This window comes from Castanea sativa, chromosome 12, assembly GCF_040712315.1.
Source record: "Castanea sativa cultivar Marrone di Chiusa Pesio chromosome 12, ASM4071231v1".
NCBI lineage: Eukaryota > Viridiplantae > Streptophyta > Magnoliopsida > Fagales > Fagaceae > Castanea > Castanea sativa.
The window spans coordinates 14,476,460-14,503,164 of record NC_134024.1 but is presented as its reverse complement, the minus strand read 5'-3'; the positions used below and the strand labels follow the sequence as shown (position 1 = coordinate 14,503,164).

The following is a 26,705-nucleotide window of genomic DNA, read 5'->3' as shown; positions in this document are numbered from 1 at the left end:
CATTGACAAGCATGCTCACACAAAATGTGAGAAATATCATCTCCTTCAGACTCAGTTACCATACCTTGTGCATTTCTGCATGGAGGCTATTAGCCTATGATTAGATGGTGTTAAGCTAAAGCAGTCACGGGGCAGCTCTCCTTTGGCAAGTCAATGGGATGAAATTTTGGTAGCTCTACATGTTAATCAATCCCCATTACATGCCAAGGAAGAGACGCCCTATAACTGGTTTGCTTATTGATCGAAGCCAATTTCCTTCTAATACATATACTGCATAGCTAGAACTGCTTCTGGGTTTTGCAAGTGACACCTAAACGTGGCTTTTATGCACTTCAATTGCATTTGACTGGAAGAATAAACCATTGAAACAATGGCATATGCTTATGGATATCCTAGGGGGACCTGCTTTTCTTTTGTTTTGTTTTGGGGGAAAGGGGGTAGGGTTTTTGTACAACGAAAAACTCATTTTTGTCCCTACATTTTCATGCGATTCTCACTTTGGTCTCTATATTTTATTTTCACTGTTTTTAGTCCCTTAAAAAAAAAAAAAAAATCTCCTTTTTGTCCCTACCATCAGTGCCCTAACGACAAAGTCCTAGGTGGCAGATGGAACATCCTATTAGTTGACGTGGCGCTGATGTGGCACTGATGTTGCGATTAAAATATTATTAAAAAATATTATTTGGCAATTTTATATGCCACGTCATCATTTTAATTTTTTTTATATAAAAAGCCATGTTAGAAAATTTAAACTAAAAAAGAAAATAAATAAAAAAACAAAACTTAAATCTAATTAAAAAACATTTTCAAAAAAAAAATTTAATTAAAAACCAAAATTTATATGAATTGAGATCTGAGTTTGTGTTCTTGTTGTACTTGTTCAAGACACACTCAGATCTAAGAACACAAACCCAAATCTAAGAACAAAAACCCAAAAATTAAAATCCAAAAATTAAAAATCTCAAAATCACCATTTTCTCAAACCCAGCAAAATCATCAAATCCTAAAGCCCCAAAGTGCCAAATCAATCCAAAAATACAACACAACCAATCCCAAAAAAAAAAAAAAAAAATCTCAAACTTAGAAAAACCCATCTTAAGCAAGTTGAACCTAGCAAACCCACCTCAAGCAAACCCAGACTTGACAAATCAAACAGTCTTAACAACAACAATGGCGTCCGACGGTCTGACGGTCCTCCAACTTCAACACTTAGCGAATCAACCACATCCACATTGACCCCCACAAGGCTCGAATGAAGCTCCACTACGCTGACCTCACCAATGGCTCCTCTCTTCGTCACTGGCTCAACAGGATTCTCCCAGACAAGGTTTACAACCTTGCTGGCCAATCCCACGTGGCCGTCTCATTCAAGATCCCAAATTACACTGCCGATGTTGTCGCCACTGGGGCCCTCCGTCTCCTCGAAGCTGTTCAATCCCACATTGCCGCCACTGGGCGCAACCATATTCGGTACTACCAAGCTGGATCGTCTGAAATGTTTGGCCGGAGTCAAATCGTTTGAGCCCGGCGACACCGCGAAGCTCTGGGTCAATTGGGTGCTTCGGGCCACTGGATCTGGGTTTGTTTGAGGTGGGTTTGCTGGGTTCAACTTGCTTGAGATGAGTTTTTCTGAGTTTGAGATTTTTTGTTTGGATTGGTTGTGATGTATTTTTGGATTGATTTGGTACTTTGGGCTTTAGGATTTGATGATTTTGCTGGGTTTGAGAAAATGGTGATTTTGAGATTTTTAATTTTTGGGTTTGTGTTCTTAAATCTGGGATTGTGTTCTTGTTGTTCTTATTCAAGACACACTTAGATCTCAATTCATGTAAATTTTGGTTTTTAATTCTGTTTTTAATTAGATTTGTTTTTCGAAACTATTTTTTAATTAGATTTAAGTTTTGTTTTTTTAATTCATTTTCTTTTTTGATTTAAATTTTCTGACATGGCTTTTTATAAAAAATTAAAATGATGACATGGCATATAAAAATGCCAAATAATATTTTTTAATAATATTTTAATTGCCACATCAGTGCCACATCAGCATCACGTCAACTAATAGGGTGTTCCGTTTGCCACCTAGGACTTTGCCGTTAGGGCACTAACGGTAGGGACTTTGCCATTAAACCAGATCGCTTTTTTGATTTTAAGGACTAAAAGCAGTGAAAATAAAAGATAGGAACTAAAGTGGGAATTGTGTGAAAATGTAGGGATGAAAATGAGTTTTTTGCCGTTCTTGTACCTTCCATTACCAAATCTTGAAAAATCTCTTCCAATTGCATATAAGATTCTTTGGTGCTTTGAATGTGGGAACGGGAAGTGGAAAAAAGCAGCTGAGCTAAGAGGAGAATCAGGTTATGCTCCACATTGTGAAGCTAAGAGGGACTTTACTTGACCGCATATCCTAGTGTCATATTCCTTTCCTCTTATCTTTTGCTTTATAGCTTTTCGGCAAAACCTTTGCTTTGATTTACATTTTTTCCTTTTGTTACAAAACCATTTCAATCATAAAATGAAACACCATTAGGAATCCTAAGTAGAAACTAGCTTCGGTGAAGTTACACCTTTGATGCAATGTCACTAGTGAAAAGAATCATAATTCTTTCTGGGTTCTTACCATTATCATCCATGATGCCTAGTCTGTACTGCCTGGTTCAGTAATAACAATCTCTCTTCTCCTTCTACTCCATCAAGACTTATTTGTGAAAACCTGATTACATCAAAATAGTGTAATCATGATTAGCAATAAATTATACATTGAGAAAAGGCCTAAAACACTTGAACAGTGTGGCAACTGATCGATAGGTATACGAAGATTGATCAATAATCAACAAGATTCTTAGGTTTGAAAGTTGGGTATACACTCTAGTTTATCTGAGCCATATATATCTTATCCAAGTTTGTTTTGAGACGTTTCATGGGAGAAACCAAGACTCATTGGCTCTATAGGCAAAAGCATTTATCTTTACAAATTTCCCAAATATTTTCCATTTGAAAATATTGCATTTGTACGTCAAGCATTTTTAGGTGTTTAAAATGTATATATAACATTAGCATTGATTTTCTCACACTCCTCATAAATCATCAATTTCAAGCTTTAAATATGGACATTAATAAAAAAAGGTAGACATTATTATATTGAAAATTATGGACATTTATGTGCAGAGTGTACATCAACAAATGTGAGAGAACAATTACTGATATAATAACATACTGCCTACTTCATCATGCTCAACCATACCTTGCTCTACTCTTGTGAAAATAATGACCACTTGGAAGTTGAATATATAGCGTGTGTATATATACTACATATATGAGCTCTAAACTATTTATCATGCATAAGTTGTTGGACAATTTCAAAATAAAGCATATATTATTGTTAAGAAGGATAACTTTTGCCGAATTATTAATTGATTGTTGTGTTTTAATTAAGAATATTTTTGGAAAAATTCACATCTCCTGGATTGGCTCATGCCACGAGTTTAAAAATTATGACTTTTGGCTAAACATTGCAGCTTTCAAATAAATTGAACTTTAAAAAATTCTGTCTCATGGAAAGTGTCATGAGTTGAGAAATATATATGTTTCTACTCTCTATTCATATATAAAGTAACATATAAGATTCCAGCAGAAAATTTTATTAGCGTAGAAAATTAAAATTTTATTTTAAGGGGTCATACTCAATTTATTTGAATTAAATATGTATTTTTTTTCTTGTGCTTTATATTATGCTATATATAGTAGTTAAAAAAATTATTATAAATACAATAAAATATTTAACTCATTTACATATAGGAAAATGTGTTTATTAAAATCAGGGGGGACTTGCACTTGCCCCCTTGACCTTCTCAAAAATTCTCAAGCAATAGTACTAGTACTAAAATGCAGTAAAAGTCCCCACTTGACACAAATGACAATCTACTTTTTTTTTTTTTAATATTATTATATATTTATTAGCTTGTCATCAAGAAGACAATTTTACATTCACATGGCAATACTTTTATTACATAATGGGTCTCACCTAACAATTCATTTTTTTGCACACTACTTTGCCAACTACGATTGGGGAAAAAAAATTATACTGAATTGGACTTCGAAAGAAAAACTTATGTTTATGTGTAATGTGACTACTTTAGCACCACCAGTTGGTTTCCTACTTACAATTATTCTCTAGCTATCAACCTTTTCAATATCAAACTTGAGTTTTTGCTATAAACTCGAATTTTAACAACTTAAAAAGTAAAAATGTCTATATGAAATTTTAGAAGCATTCATGGCATTGAGTCGCGTATAGCCGAATACAATTTCATATGTATATTGCTATATTCTAAATATTTTTACATTGCTTTATTTTTCCAATTTATTTTAAAGATTTAAATTACATGTTAGATTGTGTGTATTTAGATTAATCCATTGATTTAATTGTTATTAGCTATGAATTGATAATTATTTTTTTACCTAAGTTTTATTAATACCTTGATTTAATTGTTATTAGCCATGTAGTGATGTAATTGGGAAACCTAACGAACCACACCAAATGCACTATACCTAAATTTTGCCATATATATTTATAATTAATTGAGATTATGGAGAAACCCAATTATAATAATAAGTCTATATCATTTCTTAAACGAGCTCGTATCAAAGTAGATTTTGCCACTAAGTAAATTAGGAATGAAAAATGAATTAAAGTTACATTTTATATTAGATTGTGTACGACAATTACTTTAGCAAATAGTTGTTTATTTATTTTGTTATTAGTATCGATTAATATATCTTAGATTAATTTTACCTTCAATCTTGTCTTTTAATTTAGCCCCCTTGACTTGAAATCCTACCTCAGCCACTGATTAAATTTGATGATTATGTGTCAAGATTGTTCAAAATATTGGGCGGAGCCATGGGTGAACTCAACATAAAATTCATTAGTGGAGCTTATGTGGGATTCTTAATTGCTTAAATGACAGGTAGACTTTGCATACCATCTTTCAACATATTGGATATAGTTAATGTCTGTTATCATTGCTATTAATGGCTTCTCTATAACGTTACCCTGTGGGATAGACTCATTTTTTGGAACTTGCAAATTCAAGGACTCTTGCCATAGACAAAACATACATTAATTTGTTGGTTTTGTAAGGGGGTATTTAGTTCTTATTATTTTAACTCTAGTTGCCCTTCTTGTGAGGTCTACCATTTTCATGTTTTTTTTTTCTTGGCCTCAATTGATCATTTGTTACTTCTTTTTTTTTTTTTTTTTTTTTTTTTTGGTGAGAAGGGAGCATTTGTTACTTTAGATAACTTAAGCTTATTTTATTGATTTGGAAGTGTTATTGAAGTAACTTTCATGTGAGTTAAATCAATAAGTTTCGCTTAATTAAAAATCAAGTCTAGGTTCTAGCTAGGTGATTTAATGTTAAAATGCATTAACACAATGATAATAGATGACACTCCATAATATTTGTCAATGTCGGCTCTAGACTATAAGAAATTGATACAATTGCCTAAGACCCCAAGTAGAAAAAAAGGTCCCAAATTTAATTTAATTAAGCCCAAATATTAGTTAATAAATAAAATAATATTTTTTTATCAAATGAAAAAAAAGAAAAGAAAAGAAAAGAAGAAGAAGAGATAAATGCTACGTTTGTAACATTTTTCACAATAAATTCAAAGTAGCAGGCTGTTATAGGCTGTTATTGATGGCAAAAAAATAATTTCAGTAATGGATTCAAATTAGAACCAGTAATAACTTAGCACCTAAGATTTGTTGTGAAATATATTGTGAATGTAGCATTTCTGAAAAAAGAAAGAAAAAAAAAAAGAGCAATACACAAAAATTCACAATATTTTCACAATAGTTGATTGGGCAAACTTTTACTAGTTTTCACATATGTCTACTACTAACATCATTCTTTTAATTACCATTATCAATCTACAACATTAAAATGTGTGAAAAAGTTTTGTCAAAATTCTTGTATCTATAGACTTAAATATTATATGTGGTTCATGTTAATTAGTAATAATTTTGCATTTAAAACAAAATAATAGTGTTTAGGTAATATTTATTTTTTTAAGTCATATTTAAATATATAAAAGGTCTTGATTTCAATTTTTGACTTAATCCCCCAAATGCATTAAGCCTGATACTTGTAAAATCTAAGTATAAAATCATCTTCTACTTCCTCCCATGTGAACATCTTTCATGCGAAATCTTCTCTCCCATATACCTGCATCCAAAGGGGAAAATTTACAAGTTAAGACTAACAGAATGTGGAAATAAAATTTAATTGGTCAAATTTACCATTTCGTAATATCTTATACTTATGTGTCATTAAAGTTTAATTAAGCATTGTCTCCACTCTATCTCTTACTTTAAAGGTTAAAATCATGCATGTTGGACCCATTAAAGAAAAATTTAAGTCTTAAAATAATAGTTAAATGATTAAATTCTCTATTTTCCACTAGCTTAAGCTTTTACCTTCCAAGCATCATAACAGTAGCTTGAGGGTTAGTCCCAGGTGAGCGTAAAAATGTTGAACCATCAATGACCCTTAGCGCATCCACACCAAGAACCTTATAATCACGATCAACAACCTTATCAACTTGGCAACCTCCATGGAAATGCCAAATGGTTATGACAGTGTCTATACAAAACTGTTCCAAGGAAAACGCAGCACTAGGATGTCGTGGCCTCTTGTTCAATTGTAAACTCACCATCATATCTATCAGTGCTTGCACTGTCATATTGCTATACCGGAACTTTGAAAATGGATATGCATTTACAACTTCTATAATGGTCCTCATGCCTTGAACACACCTCATTAGGTCCTCTGGTTCTTTGAAATAGTTAAAGGTAACTGCTGGGTTGTCATGTGGATTTGTGTTTCGAAGCTCGAGATAGCCTGTGGAGAGGGGACCTGTAACTTTTTCAACTATCGAACCACCTTTAAAACTCTCCTTGGCCATTGCTTTTGTGGGCACTGTGAAGGGCTGGTCAGTCTGCAATTTGAGCAAAGTCATAGTTTTTTTAAAAGTTAATTTATTCATTGGGGGTAATTACACTAATCTTACCTATAATTAGGCTTGAATTCACTTTGCCTATCTGTAGTTTGAAAAGTATCACTTTACTCACTCAAGATTTGTTCTGTTTGTTTTTCGTAATCACCTCTGTTAAAAACATGGGTAAATATGTATTTTTACTCCCCTTTTATGTCTCTCTTCTCCCATATAAATAAATAAAAACATACAAAATTAAGAAAAAATACAGTTAAAAATGAGGGTTTTGCAAAAATCAAGAACATCCAACCAATTCAAACCCAATAAAAACTCTTTAAACAAAGAAACCTGACATCAAAACTCATCGTCTGAAATCCACGGTCAAAGAAACTCGCCATCAAAACAGAGAAACCCACCACCATCAAAATCCACCAACAAATAAATCCATTGTTTGAAATAAAAAATCCACCATCAAAGAAACAAAAAAAACAAGCTCCAAACTCCTTCCCCAATTCATACCAACTGCATCAAACCCATTTACTCACAAGACATTAAAAGCTTAGATCAACCAAGCTATTGTGAGGTTGGTCCTCTCCTACATATAGCCAACGTTTAATACAAGTGCTGTTGCAATTTTGAACTTAATAAATGGTATTGTTTTTCTTCTAAAGTTTTGCATTGATCTTGGTTTCTAATTTATCGCCATAAGTATTTTGACTAAAAACCATTTGGGAAGTGGGTTTAAATTGTTGATTTGAACCGTATTTGATAACTCATTTAAGATTGTGAATAGATGCCTCTTCTACAGCAAAAGGATGTTAATGAAGCAGCTTGAAGCAAGCAATTTCTGTCCCCTTTGTCTTTTGTACAAAAGCCATTACTACTCTATTTGATGTAGGAGCTCAGACATACAAAAATCAACACAACCACACAAATCCAAGGCCCGTTTGGTAGAAGAGTTTGAGTAATGTTGTTTATAGTTTTTTGAAATATGTGTAGGTGAAAAAATGGGTGGAAATACGTATAATGTTATTTAAAAACTGAAACTGTGTGTTTAAAATGCTCTATCAAACGGGTCTCCAATTATCCAAACCCACGATCCATTCAATAGCCATGCCCCAAACTCCCTTTTTTCAAATCCTAAAAACTAAAAGAAACCCAATCCCAAAATCAAACAAAAAACGACTTAGACAGAGGGTTTGGGGTTTGGTTTTTGAGTGAAGAAAGAGAGCCACCAACAACAACACCAATGACCCACCTCAGCCATGGCAACACTGCAACCAAGACGCGACTGTCCCAACAACCCAAAATCTTAGATCGACCATAACAACCCATATGTCATGCTTTCCTTCAAACCCAGACCTAAGGTAGATGTGCTCCTCCTCCATAAATCAAAACCCAAACCCATACAACCATTCTTGTGCTCCTCCACTATCCCCACTGTGACCCAAAGCTACCACCAATTTGAACTAGAGTAAGAGATGAGAGAGTCAAAGACAAAACAAAGAGATAAAGAGACGTAGAGTAGGAGAAGAGAGGAGAGAACCTAAGAAATAAATGAAATCAAGTAAGAAGAAGCAATGGATAGAGTTAAGATGCATTATATTTTGCCTTTAGTGTTGCAATTACATTTGTGATCTATTAGAGTTCTTGAGTCAAGTTTCTAAGGCCCCGTTTGGTACATTTACTCAAACACATATTTTCAGTTTTTAAACACCATTACACGTATTTCCATATATTTTTTCACCCACACGTATTTTCACACATATTTTCAAACACATATTTTCAGTTTTTAAGTGCATATACCAAACACCCCCTAAATTTTTACAAATGACTTCTTTTGATTTTATTTTATTTTGATTTTGTACGTATTTTTTGTTTTGGGAGGAATGAGACATAAAAAGAGTACAAAAATATATATTTACCATTGTTTTTAATAGAAATAGGTTATATAAAACAAACAGAATAAATCTCAGATGACTAAAATAATACTTTTCAAATCATGGGTAGGCAAAGTAAATTCGGGTCTAACCACAAGTAAGTTTACTGTAATTACCTCTTATTCATTTAAGTAGATAAACTTATTCAATAGAAAAAAAACCTAAGCATAGTTCATGTTGTACCTCCTAAGTTTTGATCTATCCAATATATTAAGAGAATGCACATGATTTTGAGTTGAGACTTAATATTTATCTTATGTAAATAATTACAAATATAATTATATTAGTGTTTATTTGAATTCGAGTTATCCTATACATTTTGAGAATGAAATGTGCAAATGCGTTCCAATAAAAAACGCAATGATATATCTAGCTAGTAATTAATTTGTTACGATCAAGAACAAATAGATTCATATCTTGTTTAAAAATTCACATCATGGACTACAGAGTATGCATCTGCTAACTTTGAATTTAATAGGCAGAAGGGACTCCATGTGGATTTTCCAATCAAAACTTCAATCAATGCCATTTACTTTGAGAGAAAGTTTTTCTCTAAACTAATTTGGAGAGAATCTTCTAACTTTATTTATATCATTTTATTGGAAAGTTTGGAGATAAACTTTGTCCTTCACTTTGTGACATCATTATGCATTCATGGTGTCAAAATATGTCATATATATTATACACAATTATAGATATTATAAAAAAAATTAAATTTTAAAATGTAAATATGGAGTAGGAAGTTAAAACCTTATTTACGAACAGCCCTGGGTCTCTAGAATGTCTTTGAGCCGAAGAAGAAAGTAAAAAACTCAGACTCAGTCCACTGATTGCTTCAATGTAGTTACCAAACCTAGTGATGCCCACAGTTTGAACCAGAGACACTTCAACTGGAATTGGAGAGGGAATCGTGAGTATATTCACTGGATTATCAGCCATTCCTTGACCCACCAAGGGTTGGTCCAATACTACCTTGATCCCATGGGCCTGAAGATGGTCACTGGGCCCAATACCACTCAACATCAATAGCTGTGGGCTTCCAATTGCACCGGCTGATAATATTATCTCATTCATCGAATTCGAGTTCTTCATTAGGTATGCTTTGTGAAACACTCCCGATGCATCTTTGAAAACCACACCATAAGCTTGTGGTCTCGCTGTTCCTGCATCAAAATAATCAAGACGAAATTATCTCTTTTTTTCCTTTGTTTATTTTTGGGTTGATGGGTGGATTATGTTTTAAATATTCTTGTAATTTGGGTCAAGTTGAGTTAGGATTGACAAAACTTTCAACCCAACTAAACTGACCCAACCACACTGTTAATAATTAAAAAGTATATACTATATTTTAAAGTTTTTTGTTTTGTTTATGAATTTTTGGATTTTGGGACTCAACTAGTTTAATTTTGATAGTTTTAAATGAATTCAGAATGTTAGACTCAATTGTGTAAATTGCAATCATTTATTAAATAATCAATTTGAAAAATTAAAAAAAAAAACTGAATTTTTTTTATTAGGCCTAACAAAATGACTCTAAACCAACAATCCAACCCAATCCCTACGTATTGGGTTGGTTTTAGAGTTATCATTGGCTGATTTGGATTTGATTGGATCATTGGAGAATGGAGATTTCTTAACTCGAAAAAGTCGAGTAAGGTTGAAAAAACCTCAAATTTAATCCAAATGGACCCATTCACACACCTCATGTTACAATAGGTAAGACATATCATGCAAGTACTCAATGAAAAAGCCTTACCATTATTATACCTAAACAAAATCTTGTACACAGTTGCATGCAAATAAACAGTAATCTTTCTTGGATCAGCATACTCAAGCAAATCTGCCGCAGTGTGTCTATGACCCTTCTTATCAAAAATCGTTCCTCCAATTTTTGTCCCATACAAATGATCATACGTAAACCCATTATTGGGCAACACCCCAGCCTCAAGCAAACCATCTCTCACAGCAATTTGATAGTCTACCTTTGGTGGCTTAAACACCACCAACTTTTCCACCCATTCATAAGATTTGTTCACCAATGTCTCGTCCCAACCAGCTTCCTTTACATAGCGAGTGCTAGCATGCGAGTAGAATCCGGCATTCAAGGCGGTTCCACCACCTAAAACGCGTGCTCGAGCATTGTGCACACCGTCTTCGGAAGTGAATTGTTGAGTAGGAGATGTAGGAGACGTATCCGAAAGAGTGTCTGAGAAATTTTCTATGTTGGTTATGTTTGGATTGCCGTAAGGAGATCCTCCCCTTTCGAGGACTAAGACCCTTGCATTTTGTGAAAGTGTTGCTGCTAGTGGACACCCAGAGGTCCCTCCGCCAATGATTATGTAGTCGTAATATGTAATTGCTGGGGCTGAAGTTGCTTCTCTAACAAACGTGTAGTTTGGAGCTGCATGTAGAAAGGAAAAGAGATACAAGAAGTTGGAACAAAAGAAGTTGGGACAAAAAAAATGGTTCAATACAGTGAAGGATAGTGTTAGAATAATGATTAAATTATTAGTTTTACTATATTTTAATAACTTCTTTTGAGACTGTCAATAAGTTATTATGGTATCAAAGTAGGCGATGACTCCATCTCCACTAAAGTCCTAAATTTACTATTTTCTAAGTTTAGTGTGGGCTTCGATTACTTTTCTTTTTTCTTTTTTCCTTACAATGTGTGATAGAAAAAACACCAATTCAATTTCGAACAAGATCAATTAGGCCAAGTATAGTTGATTAAACACAAATTCAGTCCACAAGACTAGGATATTGTATTCTCACATTTCAAAGCATAAAATATAGCTAAGCCACCTAGACATTTTGAAAGTGAGTTAAACCTAATATTAGTGTATGTCTCTATGATACTGTGTCTCAGGGGGAGAACAAACTGTAAACTAAAAGATATTGTGTACCTTTTTCTGCGTGAACAAAGCCATGAAACATGAGAATTCCAAAAAGAATAGCCCCTATAAAGCTATAACGTCGCGAGCCCATATAAAAAATTGCTGAAATCTTCTTTACAGAACCAAAAGCCATGCAATCTCCTTTAAGAAGTGTAAACTGAGAACTATTTTAAAGATCCCCTACCTTGTTCTATATATTTTGGGTAATGATGTTATATATAGAGATAATTTTAATGAGCAAGCCCCACAAATATATAGATGATTTAATGATTCAATTGCATGAAACTTGCGCACATGCAAGGCAACTTAAACGTGAGCTCCTTTGGATAAGGATTTGGTATTTCTTATCAAAAACAAACAAGGCATCAATGACGTGGCTTTTAGGCTTAGTGAAAAGCATGGATGCGTACATGCATCGATAATTAAAATGGGAAAGACAAAAAAAAAAGGTACAGATTTGTGAAGAGGAGTTCAAGATGAAGAGGTGCTTCCTTTGTTGACTTTTCTCTTTTTGCCATGTTTTTCTCCATTTTCAACCACTTAGGTGAGTGACTTTAGGTTATTGTCTCCTTATTGCAGTACTTGTTCTCTGTTCTCTGTATAAGGCCTTCTACAGATTGTATAGAATCGAATAAGTGTGTAGCATCGAAAAGTGTTAAGTACACTGAGATAGCAAATAAGGGTACGATGCTGTTGTAATGTAATAGTTATTCTTATGGTTTAGCTATTTAATAGTCTACTTATGTTTATATTATAGGGAATAGTTATTCATTATGAATAATCATTCTTTAAAATGAGGAATAATTAAGAGAGTCAATTTTGTACTGGAGACCGTTTCGATTTGGTTCAAATAATGAAATATTTCGATACTAATCAATATTGGGGTACCGTTTCGGAATTATCACATTATATATAAATATTATATATCTAAATTAATATATTTAATAAAAGGGTAAAGTCTAAAAAAAAAAGAAGCCAAATCCCTTATTTGTTAATCCGTACGGTATATTACTTAAAAAAGAGAAATTCGTGATATATATATATATATATATATATATATATATATATATATATATATATATATATATATCTTTTTTTTCATTAGCCTGACAGTGAAACACTGGATATAACTCAAATGAATTTCAAATGCTTATGCCGTTTAAAAATAAAAATAAAAACTACTATTTGAGTTTGACCATCTAATGGAAAGTTAAAAAAGTGGGACTCTATTTACTAGAAGAAAACACATATGGCACTTTCTCCCTCACTCTTTATGCTGATGTTCATTTAATTTTCAACAACCCCGACCTACCTCCCCTCTCTTTACCCTTACATTCGGTCTTCTCCTCTCATTATCTTCTATGCTTCTCTTTCCCTTACATAAATCAAATTTAAACAAATGCTCTCCATCTTTCTATTTTGCTGCGTGAAGATTGAAGAATATACAACACTAAAAACAAATCAAATACAGATTTATCTCTCTCTTTCTCTCTCTCTCTCACATGTTGTGCAAAGAGTTTGAAGAATTTTGTTTCGGTCTGGTATGAATATACCGGCCGAAATTCGATATTAGTCTCTGGCACAATCGAAACGACCCGGTAAGGCCAGTATTTAAATCGGAACGAAACTACCTTGTTTCAGTATCGGTGTAGGTATCGGTACGACAAATTCCGATGGTACGGTACGGAATTGTCTTCCTTGAGAATAAATATTCATCTCTAAAAGGGTTGTAATAATTATTCCTTGATAGGTGCATTGATTTCTAAAATTAATATATTTCCAAATAAACAAACTTTCCATATGTATATAACAATTATGAAAATAATAAATCATTAAAAAAACTAACCTCTCTTTCAAATTCAAAAAATATTATTTTTTAGGAAATATAATGATATGAGAAAGATATTTTCTAAAATATATCTTAAGTTTGATTTAATATGTTTTCATTCCATTGTTTTCAGGGTTCTATTATTGTGTTTTCATCAAACAAATAAATGGTAATACATATTACATTACATAATCTTTTATTCCTTGTAATATCTATTCCTATTACTATGTAATTTTCGTTACAGTCTACCAAACGTGCCCTAAGTGTAAGAAATAAGAAAGCAAACAATGAAATAGTGAAGAGTGATATGCGTAGCAAAGTGTATTTAGGGTCTGTTTGGATACCGCTTATTTTGCTAAAAATTGAAAAACACTGTAGCAAATAAGTGAAAAATGCCAGCTGATTATTTGTTGGGTCTGGGTACTATAGCTCCGGTGAAAGTATGTAAGGGTTGCGTTTTTACTTTTTTTTTTTTTTTTTCTTCTATTCACTCCTCACCCACCCGAACGCCTGTGTCTTCGAGAAGAGAGGTCCACACCTACCAGAGAAATCCACGAGGAAGACCTACATCGGTCCGACGCTAGTGAAGAGTTGAGGAAGACAAACCAGTCCGACGCCGGGAAGATCGGGTTCCCTCTTGGTGGTGGATTGGTTGATCGGCGGTGGGTTTGATGGGTTTGATTTGCGTTTGCTAGGTAGATTCGTTTAATCGATTGCTAGGTTTGATCGGTTCCGTTTGCTGGGTAGATCCATTTAATCGGTTGCGTTTGCTAGGTAGATCCGTTTAATCAGTTGCGTTTGCTGGGTTTGATCGTTTGATCGGTTGATCGTTTGATGGGTTTGATTTTTTTTTTTCCACATGGGTTTGATTCATATGGTTTTGGTTTCACTGTTTTGATCTTCTGTTTTGATAGGTTTGCTGGGTTTCAAGAACATGAATAGTCATGTTCAGGGAAGAACTTGAAGAACACGCATGCATTTGAACATCTTGGTGGTGTTGTTGATTGGTGCAGTGTTGGTGGTGGTGCACACCGCAGTGAGAAAGATTGATGATTTGTTCTTGGATGAAGAAGCTTCTAGGTTGATGACTAGTACTAGTACAAGTTTTTCAAAAAATAAAATAATAATGACAAGGAAAGGAACAGTACATGCCCAATTTGATTGAAATAGTACACACATGCAGTGTTTTACTGAAACGGTGCATTGAAGGAAAAATAAGCTACACGTTTCAGTTCCCAGACTTGGCGTTTTTCTTCGTTACTGTTTGCATGGGTCCCACCTATGACCAAACACCAGACGCACAACAATAATCTGAATCCAAACGCATACTTAATGTTTTAAGCATCAATAAAATTATATTTTATTTATGAATCTCAACACGCCCTGCCATGCCTCATCACGTCTTATGTGTGTGGATTTGGATCAATTTGAACTTGGGATTTTATTTTCTCTTGCTTGCAGACTTTTTAGGCATTTATAACCTTTTGTGATCTTTTAGTTTAACGTTGGCGATTATCTTCCTTTGCAAGTGAATTTAATAATTATTGTGAAAAATTAATGGATGTCGTAAGGGTATTGATTTAAAAAAATATTTTTAAAAACTTTTTATAGGAAAATAAAAAAGAAATTGATTTTTTTTGGATTTTTTTTTAAATATTTCTTATGAAAAATGGTATCAAAACTTTCTTAAAATAATTCATTAACAAATACCCTAAGGGCACCCGTAAACCAGATCTTTTATTATTTAGGGTAAATTATAATCTTGGTCCCTGATGTTATTTATTGTGTCAGATTGATTCTTATTATTTTAAATGTGTTAGTTTAGTTCCTAGCTTTTTGGAATTATGTCAAAATTGTCTCTACTATTAAGTGATAAATGAAAAAAAAAATGATCAGGTTAATTGTGATGATAAAAAATTAGTTTTTATGCCACCTATGTACTGAATTTTTTGAGTTCATGGATTGGCTAGAAATAAAAGAAGGTAAAAAGAAAGTTAAGAGTGTGGGGGAGGGGGGGGGGGGGGGGGACTTCATATGTGTGTGTGATTGGGGGTGTAAACCACCTCCCACCTCCAAATTGCTATTTTACATTCTCAAAGCCCAAAACATGCTTTATTCGGGTTGCTATTGCTACAAAATTTTTGGCAACTATGAATAGTAAGTTTGTATATATACAAACTACCATAGCATGGTTGTAAAACAAAAATTTATTATTTGATTTGATTTTATTCAAAGGAAAAGATATAAAAGGAGTGAAAGAGAGAGAAAGAATTTGGAAGGAAGAGAGAGAAATGAATAAATAAATGAATAAGGTTGAAAAATAAGAATTGGGATGTTAGGTGAGTTATAAAATAGGATGGTACAATAGATAAAATACCTTTTAAGTGTGTAAAATATGTATTTTTTAGACACCAGATGTGAATGCTCTAAGTAAATTGATTGAGTTCAGTGCTCCCAATTTGATATTGTATTTGTATGGACTAAATAGTTGCTTTTCTTTTTCCCTTTATTATTTATTTTTAAGGACAAATACCATTAATGTTACAGTCATCTTTATCTTACATTGTGTGAAGGACTTAGAATGCCCAGGATTAGATATATTTGGATTAAACAAAACTTAGGTACAGTACCTAAGATGCTGTTCCATAGGTTTCCATTTTAAGATTCAGCTATGTGACTATTTAACTAACTAATACACTTCCATCCCATGAGAAAAAATCCATATGGCAAGAATCTTAAAAGGGGAACCTAAGGAATAGTACCTAAGTACTGTACTTACGTCTTGCTCATTTGGATTAATTTAAGGAAGTTTGGCCCAAACACCCATTAAAAAAATTAACATGATTACATATTTTGAAAATCTATTTGTTGAATTGCATGTTCTTTATAATCTTAACACGCAAGTCAAATTTCGTTTCAATCAAATATTATTTACTATTCGATCCATAAATTTATTTTTTTATGCATAATCTGATATTACAAAAACTTGAAATGTAAACATTTGTTAATAACATAACTATTGATCTTTAATTTTTTGATAATTTTGCAAGTATGAAGGATATGAGAATAAAATGTAATCTATAACAGTGAATTTATCAAAATTCACATTTAATAAAAAGATATTGAGTGGTGTTTGAGCCATTGGCTACAAACATGTTTGGAGCAAAATTTTGTCCTTAATTTAAGGCCACTTAAAGTAGATAAAAGAGAACCCAAAATCATGCAGCCAAATGAGAACAATTGAATTTGGTCCATCATCATCAATTCAAAACGTGTAAGATGCAACCCTAGATATCCTATTCAACCATAAAAATTTTTACCAGTTGAGCTAATTAACAGGAACCCACTTACTGAATATTGAAACAACAAATATGTAATGAGTTAATTTCCTTTGATTTTGCTATGATAAATGTCTTCATAGAATTTGATGATGTCAAAATCGTCAGTTGTGTAGGTTCGTCCAGACAGTGTCAAATCCTCGTCATTGAGCCTGTAAGATGTGAGATGAAAGCTCTCCTTAAATGGTCACCGGGGTGGTGCCTGTCACAAGGCCTCCGATGATAAAGTTAGTAATGGAAGCCTTTTAGGAAATAAGAGAGCTCAGAATATCAAAATAAGGTAAGCTAGAATGTAATTTAGTTGAGTGTATGTACCTGGTTCAGTCATGGTGGACTTGTATATATAGCTTCACTGTTTCTAGCCGTTGGGGCTTTAATTGTGGCTTTAGTGCCTCTTTTTATAACTCTTCAAGGCTCATTAATGTGGATGTTGATGAGCTCCCAACGGTATGACAGCTAATTCGTAACTAATCGAGGCATAAAAACTTCTTATTAATGATTTGCCTGTGTTCGTCCATGTCAAGGTAGGGTGGACGATCTTTCTTAATAAGGTCGTCTGGGCAGGAGAGTTTGTCGGTCCCATCAGATGCCCCTCCAGGCTCTGTGGTTATCAGTGCATGTTAGGACGGCCACCAGAAGGTGAAAGGTTTTCTGTCCATACATGACTCTTGAGATTATGTTCCACATTTAATGCGTAGTGGCAGCGCTGTACACATCGTGGCCACGTGGCTTGCCCTGATTGGTGGAGTTAATATCCCACTTGTGTGACCCTCAAGTTTCTCGCTGGTTTTTCAGTTTTTTGTGCCTTGTTTTTAAACTTCCTTTCTTTTCTCATTTTCTCTCACTTTTTCACCATCATTGCTCTGTGCTTTTTCTTCCCCAAGCTGCGATCTTGTGCTTCTTCTCCAAGCTGCGATTTCCTCAAGCTTTCTCTTTTTGTGGTTGCTTCCTTTGAGGGATGTCATTTTTCCCTCCTTTTTTTTGCTTTTCGTTACGCAGATAAGTTGTGTAGGCTTATGATTTTCTTTTTTGTTTTAGGTTTTGATGAATTGTACGGGTTTTTGGTTGCTTTGGGTTTTCAGGTTTTGATAAATGGTATGGGTTTTAGGATTTTTGCCTCTCTTCCTTGGTTCTTTGGGTTTCCATGGTTCGTGGTTCTGAGGTTAGGATAGCTTGCCCCTCAATTTTGTTTCTTTTTGCGCGTTTGGGGGCTCCTTTAGGTGCTTCCCGTTCCTTCTCCCCCTTAGTTGAAAGCTTTGTTTTTTAGGGTAAGTGTCTAAGTGTAATGTTGGTTGACGTGTTCCCCTTATTACGTTAGTTAGTAGATTGGTTCGAGAATCTAGCTGGTGAGCGAAGAGTGATGTCAGAGGTGAGATCTAGTAGCTCAAGACGGGGTTGTCATCTAGCGACGATTCTGTGGAGATGGAAGAGGACACCGCCGCTTCTGGCTCGCGGCAAATTAAGGCCTTTCACGCTCTCAGGGAGGCATGTCACCTGGACGCCGAAACGCTTTCCAAGTTTAGAGAGAGATTCTAGTTCCTTGAGAGGGTTAGGGTTCATCTTCCCCACGAGGAGGAACGGGCCTGTCATTTTTCACCCAGGGAGGTATGCTTCTACGAGGTTGCTTTCCTGAGCGGGCTTAGATTCCTTGTCCACCCTTTTATTATAAAGCTTTTCGGCCATTTCAATATTGCTCCTAGGCAACTTATGCCCAACTCGTGGAGGATAGTGGTCTGCTGTATGAAAATATGGCTGGCTATCATTGAAGGGGATATGATTAAGGTGGATGAGCTTGTTTATTTGTACCGTTTAAAGAAGTCCAAGGAACATGGGTACTACGAACTGGTGCCTTAGGAGAGGAGGACTAGGATCTTCAGGGACCTGCCTTCGTCATTCAGATATTGGAAGTCCCAGTTCTTTTTTGTGTCCGAGGATGATTAGGAGACTCTCTTTGAAGAGGTTTGGGGTGATCTCCTTAGGTTGCTTTGTCGGTGGAGAACCCCGAGTCTAGGTGTGTTGTCTTTTCTGCTAGTCCTTTTTCTTTCGTTCATTTGTATATACTATCATGGCTGATCTTCTTGTTTGCTTTTGTGCAGTTAAGAGATGACCCAAGCTCAAGAATAGGAAGGAAACGCATTGAGGCGACCATAGAGTACGCTAAAATGATCGACGATTTGACAATCTGGTTGATCCCCGCACTTTAGCTCTGCACTGTCTTGGCCCAAAGCCGTCCACCTACGTCTTGTGCGCCATTGAGATTGAAGAGAAGAAGAGTAAGTAATCTATTTAGTTCGTCACTGTTTCTGCCTTTTTTTTTAACAAGTGTTTCTTTTTTGCAGAGAATTCAATCAGGAGATGTACGCAAAAATGAGGTCGAAGAAGAATGAGCCTCTGTCCAATCTCGGGAAGAGGACAGTTCGTGTCGTAGAGAAGGGGGTCTTTGTCACCTTAGCTACCCTGGGAACTAAGATGACGAGGACAACTTCTTTGGCTACCTTGATTGAAGAGGTCATTCCCATCACAAAGAAACCCCGTGTGGCCGAGAAGGGGAAGGAGAAGGTTGTTTCTCACTCGTCTAGCATTTGGGACGACACTGGCCTTGAGCTGGCTAGGGCGCGGGAGGCCTTTACTGCTGAGGAGATGGGGGTCTTTTCTGGCACCCCTTCTAACGAGGTTATGGGCCAACACGTCCATAAGCTTGTCCAGGTAACGTACTTGTGTAGTTTCACCCTCTTGTTTGTTTGTTTGTTTGTTTGTTTGTTTGTTTTTTTGTTTTTTTTTGCATCGTTTTGAAGGTTGGATCCTCTTTTCAGCTACTGGGGGAGAGTGCAACACCCCGACCCAACTTTATAGTTAAACTATGTGTTTGAATGGTTGATTATTATTTGAGTCACTTACTTTCTAAAATTAATAGAAGAATAATTAATAAATATATCATTTTATAATGCCTTTGAATAAAAATTGTAAAGATTATAAATAAGTGAAAGACTAATTGTATTATAAATATATACTAAGTATGTACAAAACTTTATTAAGTGGTTAAGTTATTAGATATATAGTTGTTGGGGTTTAATTAAGTGTATAAAGTTAAGCATTTACATGCAAAATTATTTTATTATTTAGACATTTCTAGAATATAGAACTATGGGAGGGTGAAAAGTATAAATACTAAAAGTTGAAAAGGTGAGTCAACCTTTTCTTTCCTTATCAACACACGTGCCCCACAAAACCTTCTCCCTTATCTTTTCTTTACTGCACTACTCTTCTTTCTTTGTTCTTATCATCAACACCTCATCTTATTCTTCTTTGACTTTTCAAGACAACTAGAATATCCAAGAAACTCTCTTCCTCTCATTTCCCACGGGTCCACACAAATCAGAATTTCTCACCTCACTTTACTCTCTTTTCTCTTAACGAAAGAGCTAGAAGCTCTCTTAAGTCTCTCTTCTCAAACCCACGGGTCCACACCTCAAAAGGAAAATAAAGCTCCAACTAATTTCTTCTTCATACTCTCTCAAAGAAACTAGAAAACTCAAAGACTCTCTCAAGCTCTACCTCTCATACTTTCGGATCCAGCAACTAGGAAAGGGAAATCCTTTCATGCAAGAATGATTCTACTTCTATTTCCCCTCAAGAACCGTAAACTTGGTAAGGATTCTAGCTACTCTCACCTTAGAATCTATAATTTCTTCATGGAATCTTTAGTAATGGTATTTGTGGTTTGTGAAATTAGGAAATCATGAACTTGTAAATCTATATTTATATGTTGTTTTAAGAAGCTTTGAATCTGTGTTGGTGGTTTTGTTGAAGGTAGATTAGGGTTTTTACTAATTAATGATTGTATATGATTAAGGAAGTAAGAAAAAGTTGGGATGAGTACTTTTGATGTTACTGTTGAGATTTTTTGTTGTATTTGATTTTGCTCTAAATGGTTAAATGACTGTATATAAGTGTTTTCTAACATGTCTAATGGGTGTTTAAAAATTCCCATATGATAATAAGACTATTTGCAATCATTTTATGATTTTACAAGAAAATGTTTCAAAGCTGCCTCTGTGACAGATTCTGTGTTTATGCATGATAAATTATGTATTAAATTGTATACAGTGAATTTGGATGCTAGGAGTAGTTATTATGAATTCTAAGACACATATGGTTGTAATGTAAGTGGTCTCACAGCATTTGGACCAATATAAAAATAATGGTTTAATTCCTAAGTTGCATAAAATTCTATCAAGACAGATTTGAGTATGCTGTATTGTATGATTTTTAGTAAATTATGGTTTTATTCTTTGACTCCGAAATTGAGATGGTATATACTAGACATCCAGAGGAGTTTCTCTGTAAAATTGCATGAATTTTAGATGTGAATTGATAGCCCATTTGTATTTTATAAGTGAAGTATATGCTGCTAGAATAAAACAGTGTACAGTAAGGGACATGCCTAACTTTGAGGATTTAATTCTAAAGTTAGGGTGAATGATTTGAGCTATAATTTATTATGGTCATCATTTGGTATGTGTGGATCATAGCTAAATTTTGTATACCTTGGTTCAAGGTTTAGTACTCAAAGGAGGAGTTCTAAACCATTCTACTGTTTTTTCATATTGCCATATGAGTGTATATGGTTATATGACCATGCTTAAAAGAGTTTATGTTTATGCATGCATTATTGCCCTAATCTCAAAGCACCTTTTGAAATAAAGTTGGCTCTTCTAGAGATATGAGATTAATGTGAGAATTTTGGTTTCTTTGTGATTTAGTACATCATGTTGTTTGATAAATGTATTTTGTGTTTGTGGGAATCTTGTTGAGGTGGGATTAAGATTTCCTTGATTTTAAGATATAGGTTTTGAGATGAATGCGTAAGTTTATGATAAGGAGTAATTGATAGTAATATGCTTTGATATTTGGTTTAGGTATTACCAGTACCCAAGTCTAAGTTCCTTCGACTTTAGGCTCTCAGTTCCTCTGCTTTCAGGTAAAGGATAAGTTATATGAGCATTTGGTAAATCAAGAGGTTATTTTAAAGTGTATTATGCATTAAAAGGCTTTTGGTTAGAGATATGACATATAGCCATGTTTCAGACAAAGATATGTTTGTGAACTTTCGAAACCTTATGTATATGATTTGAGCATATTGATGCTATTACTAAACCCACAAACATGATGTTTAAAGAAAACAATGGAAATGCTTTTACTATGAAATGTTATGCAAACTATGAATTTCAGTATGATGTATAAGTATGAAATATTTTTGGGTTATGTCCTCTGGTTATTTGAACTCGGCCAGTAGGGGTTAAATTACTGACTTTCCATGGAAAATGTTATCTGATTGGCCATTAAAGTGGGACTGGCTTTGTTGTACTCACCCTTCTTGGTAATGGCCAACTTGTGGAGGATGTCAACCTACCCCTCATAGTTGAAGATATGTATTATGATATGATCCCGGGAATACCTGGCATTGTGGGGAATGTTGGATGCCTAGCACAGTTATGCTAGAAGCCTCCCAAATAAATACAGATTTATCAGATATGGACTAACCAATATGTTATGAACAACTATATTATTTTATTAATCATGAGAGAATGAATTGTTTAAATGCATTATGAAAAGTTAAAAGCTCTCATGAAAGGAAGTTTATGATGAAAAGAAAAACTGTTCTTTAAAGATAAAAGTTTCTGAAGTTTTATTGTGTTTTAAAAATAAAGAATCTGATGAAAATGTTTTAGTGTTCTATAAAGATAAAGCTTCTGATAATAGTGCTAGTTTATGTTAAAAAGTCATCAGATATCTATTCTTCATGAAGTGTTAAGTTTTATGACTATGAAAGTCGTAATATTTTACGAGAAGAAGTTTATAACGAAAAGTATTCTTATTCGTCAAGATGTTTCTAGTTTAAGACAGAGTTACCAATTATTTGATTTAAGTTAAAATGATTATTTTGTAATAAGACTATATATATGTGATTTTAAACAATCAACATTGTATTTGGTGACTTTGTAAGAAACAAAAGAAATTCAGCCTGAAAGGTTTTGGTAATATTATTTTGATAAGAAAAATGAGAACAATATTTTCCTATGAAAAAACGTATAAATTATTATTATGAATAGTATAAAATACTATGCATGAAAAGATGTTCTCCTATCTGAATAATCGTAAAATGAAATGATTTAATTTACATGCATTCTTATTAAATTCTTATATATCTTACCCTTACTGAGCAGTGTAGCTCACCCCTTCCACTCTTTCAGTCAACAAGTTTTATTTTGGAGTAGACGGAGCCTTAGTTGAGTTTTGGAAGGAACTGGTTTTAGTTTTAAAAGTATAGATCCAAACTAGTAATTTGATGTTTAGCTTTGCAATATTATGTATTTTAGGATCTAATGAAAGTTGTGTACCTTAAAGTATTAAGAGATGTATTATGCGAAATTTAGAATTTGAATAACTGGTGGATTATGTTATTCTTTAAGTACAGTGTAGATGCTCTGAATGTCAAGTGAAAGGCTATATCACTTAAGTAAGGAAACAAGAATGAAAAGAAAGAGGGGAGCTTTTGTAAAAGTTTTGTATAAGTTAAGTTGATTATTGTTAATATTAGGTTTAAATCCAGGTATTGGGTTTGGGGCATGACCGAGAGTCTTCACCTTGCCTCGGATTTCCTTACCTATAAGGCCAAGGTCTCGTCGGCAACGTCTAGGATAGAGGCTTTAGAGGCAGAGAATTCCAAGCTAAAGAAGGATCTTATCTCCATCATGGACGAGGCTAACACCGTCAAGGAGAAGGCCAAGGTCCTAGGGGACGATCTCAAAGCAGAGAGGTAGCTGACCCTAGAGAAGGATGAGCAACTCCAGGTCGTGAAGGAGAAGTTAAAGACCATTGCTGCAAAGGCCGTTGAAGCTTTCTAGCAAACTGAGGAGTACAACATTGTGCTCTTCAGCTGGTACTACAAGGGCTTTGAGCTCTTTCGTCGATACCTAGTCAAGCATCCCTTTGGAGTAGACCTGGAGAGTTTGGATCTAGAAGAGGTGGACCAGGAGATGTTGGCTAACGAGGCCTCCCAGTCTACTGCTACTGCTGGTGATACCCCTAGAAATACCAACTTGCCCCCTCCTAACGACGCAGCCGCAGTTTGAACCCGTTGATTGTACCTGCTTTTACATTTGATGTACCTGTTTTTGTTGTTGTTTTTTTTTTGGGTACCCAGTGTATTTTTTGGGCTTTTTAATTCTACTTTCAGAACAATATTTTAATTCAAGAACAATGCCTAGTGTTTTTGGGCTTTTCATTTAATTGATTATTCAATGTTTACCTGTTTACTTGCCTGTATCGTCGTGTATGTCATTTTTTGACTGTATGTGACCTTTGTCTGATTCGTCGCTTCCTTTAGCCACACATTTTTTTATACGTCGGTAACTTACATTTGTCTAAGCCGATTCTCACTACTTAGGAAATTTTTGGTGACTCACCTGTTGAAGGGGTCTTATCACTTGTAGATTCGTCGGTAACTTACATCCGCCTTGGCGGAATCTTGTTACTTAGGCAATTTTTGGGTGACTCACACCCATTGAAGGGATCTTATCCCTTTTAGATTCGTCTGTAACTTACATCCGCCTCGAGGAATCTTATTACTTAGACAATTTTTGTTGACTTACATCCATTGAAGGGATCTTGTCACTTTTAGATTCGTCTGTAATTTATATCCATCAAGGCGAAATCTTGTTACTTAAATAATTTTTGGTGACTTACACCCATTGAAGGGATCTTGTCACTTCTAGATTCGTCTGTAACTTACATCCGTCAAGGTGAAATCTTGTTACTTAGACAATTTTTTTTTTCTTTTTTAGTTCTGCACACATCATACTGGCTGAATAATTCTTAAATTGCTTGAGCACGAATACAATTGTCTTATTACATTTACTGATGGTATTGTTTTAAATGCTTGATATTCCATGGTTGCGGTAGTGTCCTCTCGTCTAGCGTCTCTAGGTGATAGTTGCCCTGTCTAGAGTAATGAGTGACTCTGTAAGGCCAAACTTCCTTTGGGTTGGGTCCTTGGTAGCAAATGTGACCTTGCGCAGGATGAGATCTCCTATATTTAGTCGTCTGAGCTTCACCCTCTTTTTGTAGTACTCGGATATCTTCTGTTGGTACTCCGCCATTTTGCAGGATGTTCCATCTCTAGACTCGTCCAAGCAATCCAGGTTGATTCTTAGTTCTTCGTCGTTGCTGCCTTCTTGAAAAACTTCTCGCCTCAAGCTAGTGACTCCTACCTCGGCTAGGATTACTGCTTCGGTGCCATAGGTGTGGCTGAAGGGGGTCTCTCCCGCCGGGGTTCTTGCTGTATTCATGTATGCCCACAAAACGTTGGACAACTCTTCTGGCCATGAGCCCTTTACCTCGTCCAACCGAGTCTTAATGATCTTGAGCAAGGTCCGGTTCGTCACTTCAGTTTGTCCGTTAGCTTAGGGGTGACCGGGCGATGAGAATTGGTTCTTGATTCCTAATCATGAGCAGAAGTCCCTGAAACCTTGACTGTCAAACTACTGCCCGTTGTTCGATATGATCGTCCGTGGTATCCCATACCGACAAACTATATTCTTCCATACAAAGTTCTGAACCTTTTCCTTTGTTATGGTCGCTAGTGCTTCTGCTTCAATCCATTTCGTGAAATAATCAATAGCCACTAGCAAGAATTTTACCTATCTTTTACCTTGGGGTAATGGTCCAACGATGTTAAGTCCCCACTGGGCGAATGGCCAAGGGGAGGCTATTATCGTTAGTCTTTCAGATGGGATGCGTTGGACGTTCCCAAACCTCTGGCATTTATCACACTTCTTGACAAACTCATTTGCGTTGCTTTGCAAAGTAGGCCAAAAGTAGCCCGTTCAGATAATTTTGCTGACAAGGGATCTTAAGCTTGCATGGTCTCCACAAATTCCTTCGTGGATCTCTTCTAGAATATATTTTTCTTCCTCTTCATTGACACACTTCAAGTAAGGCAGGAGAAGCCTCTCTTGTACAAGGTGTCATTTAGGATCGTGAATCGAGCTGCCATTTTCCTTACTTTCCTGGCTTCTTCGGTGTCTTGTGGAAGCCATCCGTCCTGAAGGAAGGACAGGATCGGGGTCATCCAACTGTTCCCACTCTAGATTGCGAAGGTAAGGACCTTTTCGATGCTCGGACGTTTCTGGATTTCAATCTTCAGATTTGTATCCATTGGCCTTGCTTCTAATGATGACTGCTTCGTCAGCTCATTTGCCCCCATATTTTGGTTTCTAGGGATCTATGTGAACTCTACTTGATCGAATTCATGTGCCAGAAGTTGCATCCTCTCCTCTTTTTCTTCAAACTCCCCCTTTATCTGACCTACGACGAGCTTGGAATCGCTCTAAAGGAGTAAATTTTTTATTCCTAGCGCCTTTCTAACCTTTAAACCCGTCAATACTCCCTAATATTCAGCTTTGTTATTGGTGGCCGGGAATGTAAGCTGGACTCCATACTTGAGCGTCTTTGCTTTTCGTGTGATGATGACGACCCCTACTCTGCCCCTTTTTCGGACTGACGAACCATTAGTCTGGATCGTCCATCTCTCTAGTTTGTTCGTAGCTCCCTCCTTGTTAGGGATTGTAAATTCTGAGATGAAATCTGCCAATGCCTGCACCTTGATAATGGTCCTGGGGTGGTATTCAATGTCGAACTGCCT

The 26,705-nt window shown here is 35.1% G+C and overlaps 1 protein-coding gene and 1 long non-coding RNA gene across 2 annotated transcripts; one reads left to right on the top strand and one right to left on the bottom strand.

Annotated features, from left to right (window-relative positions):
* Positions 1 to 6,050: 6,050 nt before the first annotated feature.
* Positions 6,051 to 12,069, bottom strand: LOC142619568 (protein HOTHEAD-like). The gene is made up of 5 exons (XM_075792711.1): positions 11,843 to 12,069; positions 10,693 to 11,337; positions 9,687 to 10,099; positions 6,479 to 6,999; positions 6,051 to 6,227 (listed from the first exon to the last, which is right to left on the bottom strand). Exons 1-5 carry the CDS (start codon positions 11,964 to 11,966, stop codon positions 6,176 to 6,178), a joined length of 1,755 nt encoding a protein of 584 aa, XP_075648826.1. The 5' UTR covers positions 11,967 to 12,069; the 3' UTR covers positions 6,051 to 6,175.
* An 8,281-nt stretch (positions 12,070 to 20,350) lies between these two features.
* On the top strand, positions 20,351 to 24,318 carry LOC142620870 (uncharacterized). The gene is made up of 3 exons (XR_012841650.1): positions 20,351 to 20,647; positions 21,919 to 21,980; positions 23,613 to 24,318. It is a non-coding gene; the product is annotated as an uncharacterized LOC142620870 (long non-coding RNA).
* The last annotated feature ends 2,387 nt before the right edge of the window (positions 24,319 to 26,705 follow it).

What these genes read in the sequence shown, in the direction of transcription:
- LOC142619568 (XM_075792711.1), bottom strand. Translation starts at nt 11,966, where the DNA reads ATGGCTTTTGGTTCTGTAAAGAAGATTTCAGCAATTTTTTATATGGGC. An exon ending in CTTTGTTCACGCAGAAAAAG is followed by an intron (nt 11,338 to 11,842) that starts GTACACAATATC and finishes TTCTACATGCAG; the next exon opens with CTCCAAACTACACGTTTGTT. An exon ending in TTTGTTTAGGTATAATAATG is followed by an intron (nt 10,100 to 10,692) that starts GTAAGGCTTTTT and finishes ATTTTGATGCAG; the next exon opens with GAACAGCGAGACCACAAGCT.